The sequence below is a fragment of the Martes martes genome (genome assembly GCF_963455335.1).
Source record: "Martes martes genome assembly, chromosome: 7".
NCBI lineage: Eukaryota > Metazoa > Chordata > Mammalia > Carnivora > Mustelidae > Martes > Martes martes.
Genome location: NC_137894.1, coordinates 103,295,141 through 103,301,273, shown reverse-complemented (window position 1 = coordinate 103,301,273; position 6,133 = coordinate 103,295,141). Strand labels below are relative to the sequence as shown.

Genomic DNA, 6,133 nt, shown 5'->3' with positions numbered 1-6,133 from the left:
TTCTATGAACTTCTCAATAGGGAAATGATGAAAACATAAGTAATATGTGATCATGAGCAATTAACACTTGAAAGCGAGTTTTGTTTCTAAGTATGAAAAATAAAATAAGAATCACCCATAATCCCATTCAAAAATCACTGCTTAACATTTCAACACCTTTTCTTCCAGTCTTTTTTGTCTATTTTTAAAGCACTGTTAATAAGCTACCTTTGAAAACTCAAGGTTTATTTGAATCATCTATTCAAGAAGTTTGTCCCCTGGGTATTTACTCAAAGAAAGAGAAAACACTAATTCGAAAAGATACAGGCACCCCTATGTTTATTGCAGCATTATTTACAATAGCCAAGATTTGGAAGTAGCTCCCAAGTGTCTATCAATAGATGGATGGATAAAGGAGGTTTACACATGCACAGACACACACAATGTAATAGTAACCATAAAAAAGAATCAGATCACAAAAAAAAAAATTAAAATTAAAAAGAGAAAAAAAAGGATCAGACCTTGCCATTTGCAACAACATGCATGCAGCTAGGGCATATTGGGCTAAGAGAAATAAGTCAGACAAAGACAAATACCATATGATTTCACTTCTATGCAGAATCTAAAAAACAGAACAAATGAACAAACAAAAAACAAAAACAGAATCATAAAACAGAGAACAAACTTGCTGAAGCTTCCTGAAGGAGAGAGGGTTGGGAGAATGAGAGAAATAGGTCAAGGGAAAGAAGAGGTACAAACTTTCAGACAGAAAATCAATAAGTCACAGGGATGAAAAGTACAGCATAGGGAATATAGCCAATAATATACTAGTAAACTTGTATGGTGACAGATGGTAATTATGCTTATCGTGGTGAGAATAGTGTAATGTATAGAATCGTCGAATCACTATGTTGTACACCTAAATCTAATACAAAATTGTATCTTAACTATACATCAAAAAAGAAGAAAAAGTTGCCCCCCTTTTCTCCGGGGAAGAAATTCTACTATCTCCATGCCCTCCTGTAATGTATTAATCCCCTTCAAAGGCAATTCAAGGTATTGAAAGAAAAATAAGATTATTTTAGCCACTCTGCTGTTAATGATCCTATTTGGAAAAGAAATTCTTCAATTAAAATGAAAGATTAACAAACGATGATTAGCATGCATCCGCTCGCCTCTGACGGTGATTTAGCTATTATCAGTTGGTAGCTCTCAACGATGGCATTGAAGGGCATGTGCAATCAAATAGTCAAGTTTAAGGCTTCCTTAAACCTCCGCCCTCCATCCCTGTTAATGGCCTTCCTGGTGTTACAGATTTGTTTAATGATCAACCGTGGCTTCGTTCCTACCCACGAGTCTTTCAGAAAGTAGCATAACCGAGTCAATGTTTAACTGGATTCTTTGGGTCTGAAATGGCAAAGGAGTTGAAGGGACATCTCCATGGAAACCATCCTCCCAGGCAGTGGCCAGAGGGTTTACTGTGCGGTGAAAGAAAGCTAGAAAGATGCCATGAAGTGCTTTGTGGAGCTGAGGTAAAATTCTGACGTACCTTAATTAGGACGAGCTCAGTTCAAGGCCCCAAACCACTTCCCTCATAGTTGTGCTTTGAATGTCCTTAGCGTGAAATGGGCCTGAGCCACTCTAAGGCTCACCCTCGGGTGACTAAAGTAGCTCCCTTGCAAGACAAAGAGGGAGAGGCTCCCTCTGCCAGCCCCGTGGACTTGGCACTCAATCAGAATCTGGAAGAAAAGAGTTCCTACCTGTTCGCAAGCCTGCAGGACCCGAAGAAAGCTCTGGAAAAGCAGCTGCCACCTCTCCGGGAGACCTGGTGTGGAAGATACTCCGCAGGTACGTGTGGCACCCACCGTGAGGTGTGTGGGTTTGGGCCAACGGAAGCTACGGACAGAGGCACTTGACTGTCTGTCCCCACAGTCGTACCAGGAGGTTTCCAAAATTGCTGAAATGTAAGGGGATATCTTTCAGCTCGAGGGTGCGTGTTTGTCGAGTACTCCGGGTGCACTGGAACGGGTGTGTAAACTGCTCACCGAAGGCTTTTTACCATTCCACATGAGAAGGAAAAAATCATTCTGTTTCAGCTTAGTTTACAGTGCTTTCAATGTTTATACCTAGCTTTGCCAGACGATTAAAATTATATAGATAAGATGTGATAAATTATGACAATCATATGTTTCAGTTGGATTCTAAATTTAAATCATTCTCTCCAGTACCATTGAGTGCATCGGGCTTTGTTGTTTTGAAAGCAACACTTTAGGAGTGAATTCATCCTAATGTGAATTTGGAAACCACCCCAAACAGAATTGATTTATTGCAGTACAGATGAGAGAATGAGTCACCCCCTCCCCAACCCCACATTCTTCATGCAGAATCTGAACTAAGTTCTGTCATCTGCCGAATGAGGAGAATTTTCCCCCATGATGATTGGAAGCTCTGAGCCTGAAGTGGCTATAAATTATCCTGGGATATTTTATAAGACATGTAAAATTTTTATATCAACCACAAGGATAATTAAACAGTGATGCTAACTTGGGAAGAGAAATACAAGTATATAATGCATGCATATGCACATATCTATGTAATTTTATTCTTTATATTCTGGATCAATAACACAAACAAGTTCCCATTACTGGTCAACTTGGCCAGAAAGCCTTATATCCTCTTTCTGTATCTGGTGGATCTCACCCAGACTGATTCTCGTGGCTCTTTCTGTAGAACGAACAACCTTTGACTGGTATATGGCCTATTTTTATGTCTCCAACTTCCTAGGCACGTGAACGGGAATTTTCTCCCACATTCATTGAAGAGTTCCTTTATTATTATTATTTTTTAATCCAAACCACGCATCCAGAGTTTTAAGATTCTGGTAACTGAATAGTGAAAACTGATTGAAAACTGATTCTAATGCCTTAGTGTCCCACCTGAAAATATTCTTATTTTGAAAATATATTCAAAATATTCTTATTTAGACAAAATCACATTAAAAATAACAAAGGGATGGTGAAAGTTCTGATCGCTAATTTTAGGAAACCCATATTCTGACTCAGCTCTACCAAATGCCAAATTGTATGAGTTTGGGAAAATTACTGCATCAACTTCCTTCATCTATAAATCAAGGGTAAAAATATAACTGCCTGACACAGCCTCTATCTACCATTTGGGATGAATCAAATTAAATAATGAAGTGTTATTACTCAAGTCATAGTATAAAAATAAGGAATAGCCAGGCTGCTGAAAAAATGTTGCCAGAAATACTTACATTTTTTAATCAAAAATTGTTTTTGTTGTCATTACTGTTGTTTCTGTCTTATTCAATATGCCAGCATCTTTTGAAAGAAAAAACCGACATGGTGAAGTTCTTATGGTGGTCATTCAAATAGTTGTAAGGGTAGAAACACGTAATTACGCAGGGAGTTTTCCATTTAGAATGCAAAGTGAAATTGTAGAATAGTCGGTGCAACAACCTAGAAATTAGAATGCTTCCGATTACTAAGAGGAAAACACAAAACTTTCTTCATGCAGCGTTGATCATGGTAGCTGTCCTAACGCTCCAGGGTAATCAAGCTAAAAAATAAAACCCATAATGGACCTTTTCAGTCCTAGCTCTGTTCCCTAACAAGGCTTAGTTCTGTAGTGTAGGCTCACTTCATCAGGAAAGAATATTGATATGTTGTATTATAGGGCAACTTGTGAGCATTTCTTTCCCTAGTTGGGAGAACTATTTATTTTTTTTTTTTTTTTTTTTTTTTAAAGATTTATTTATTTATTTGACAGATAGAAATCACAAGTAGGCAGAGAGGCAGGCAGAGAGAGAGGGGGAAGCAGGCTCCCTGCTGAGCAGAGAGCCCGATGCGGGGCTCGATCCCAGGACCCTGGGATCATGACCTGAGCCGAAGGCAGTGGCTTAACCCACTGAGCCACCCAGGCGCCCCGGGAGAACTATTTAATTGGGAACGTACAATGCTAAACACTGCATACTCCTATCACAAACTCATGCTCCATTTTTTTAAATCATCTCTCTATCTAATATCTACCCATCTATCTATCTACCATCCATTTATTTCATCTGAAAAGAAAATTCATTTTCAATTCTTAAAAGTATATTTTTTTCTGATTTCCCAAATTTATTTTGGAGAGATTTCATGAAATTAAGACAAACGAAAAAGTTCCCATTTTCCAGACCAACTTCTGTGTTTGAACAATATTTGTAGTCAATACATTGTTGATTTTTCCAATCCCTTATAATATAAATCCAATATGAATTCCATCTAGTATAAATCCAGAGAAGAAATGAGGAAAGCAGAAATTAAATCCTGGGTCTAGGCTAATATTTTATCACTCATGTAGGACCTCTGCCTACGTGTTTCATCTCCACATTCAACATATAGGTTGGACATATATAACTAAAAAGGTACCAAACTGTATTAACAAAGTCTCATGATTAGCCTAATTTAATAGCCAATTTGTTTATGGTTTGTTTTTATTTCTCTCCCAATCCTTCAAGCACCCAGGGCCATGTATTTTGACATTCCACTGGAACACGGAGAAACAAGTATTATTAAAAGGCATCCACCCCGAAGACTTCAAGTAAGATGAATTTAAAAGGGTTCATAAAGAATTTCTTGGATTTCATGGTAACATCCCTTTTTAACTCTAATCATAAAGGAGGGATATTGAAAATGATTAAGTTAATAAGAATAAGAATGTTGTTATAAAGAGAATGTTGTCAGTTGCAAAGACCTTACTTCTTTAGGATTTCCTTTTGTAATGATTTCATTTTTAATACCACCACCAAGAGAAGGAAGCATAGCATCAAAGACACAGGCATCATGGGATTCAAAAGATCTGCATTTTGCACTGATGAGCTAGAGGACTATGGAGAAGTCACTTGCAGTGAACAATAACAACAATCATAATAGCTAGGACTATTTAATGAGCACCTACTTCAAGTCAGATATACTCTGCACAACTTGATCAATGCCAATCATTTAATCTTCCTACACCTCTGGGGGAAAAGAGGTATTATCTTTGCTTACTACATGAGGTTTAGAGAATTAAGTAACTTGCCCAAGGACAGTGGAGGTCAGGTATCAACCAGATCTCCAAAGCCCATGCTCTTAACCATCAGCATCATTGATCTCTACATACCTTCTATCCCATTATAACCTTCCATCGTTCTAAATGTTAACTGGTTGTTGCAATTGAGGACATTGGATTCCAAGGCAGCAAAGCAAGAGCTTTAAATGCATTCACCTTAATAAATATTTAATGAATTCCCTCTAGGGAGCTATAAATTCTGAGAACACTCATCCTAGAAGGGGAAAGAGATCTGAATGGATCCTTGAAAATGGGCATCAGCTAAGAGAAGGGGTTGTCTGGGCTCTCCTGCGAGCAGGATCTATCACTGACATCTGAAAAAAGGAATTGGGGGGAAAAGAAAAAGAAAAAGAAAAAGGAATTGGAACCAAATCCCCCCTGCTACACAATTCACCCAGACATCTGGATAAATCCCAGAGGCATATGAGCTCATTTGTTGGAGATTATTTCTGTTTCAGTTGGTTTTTATGTACCTGTCTTCTCCAGAAGCTCACAGTTGTTGTTGGAAGTGATTATATCACTTGTTCACAAAAAAAAGCATTTTCCCCAAAATATTGGAAACCTTAAAACATTTTGGCTTAAATAAAAAATAAAGAATAATTATATCAAATTGATATATAATTTTAAAACCTTTGAGCGAAATCTCTAGCTAAACTGGACAATTTTAAAACTTACGTTTTATTCCTAAATCAGATGTACCTCTTCAAAGGAGTGTGCTTAATATGTGTTCCTGGGTCAGCAACTGAATAACTCAAGCAGGAGATATTACTATAACCAGTGAAAAGGATTTGTGTAGCAGTCTGAGGTTCACAAAGTACTTTTTATATCCATCTAAAGTTAAAAGCAACTAAAGTTAGGCTTTGATTCTCAAATCAGTTCGCTCAAAAGGAGAACGTTGGTGTTTCAGAACCAAAGACTGTATCCCCACATTCTAACCAACCACCTTAAAAACCAAGGCAAATGAATTATTTGAGCGCAAAGACTGTGTCTTATTCTGTCTTATATCTTCAGCCACTGACACTTAATATGCAGCCTCAAAAAG

The 6,133-nt window shown here is 37.6% G+C and overlaps 1 protein-coding gene across 2 annotated transcripts in view; it reads left to right on the top strand.

Moving 5' to 3' along the window:
- Nucleotides 1-1,332: 1,332 nt before the first annotated feature.
- Nucleotides 1,333-6,133, top strand: part of CCDC198 (coiled-coil domain containing 198) — a 29,873-nt gene continuing 25,072 nt past the window's right edge. The window contains exons 1-2 of one of the 2 annotated variants that reach the window (XM_080809500.1): nt 1,333-1,827; nt 4,499-4,581. In XM_080809500.1, coding sequence (XP_080665626.1) covers nt 1,605-1,827; nt 4,499-4,581 — 306 coding nt within the window. In that variant the 5' untranslated portion in view covers nt 1,333-1,604. The remainder of the gene's footprint in view (nt 1,828-4,498; nt 4,582-6,133) is intronic. The other variant, XM_080809499.1, reaches the window with a different exon arrangement.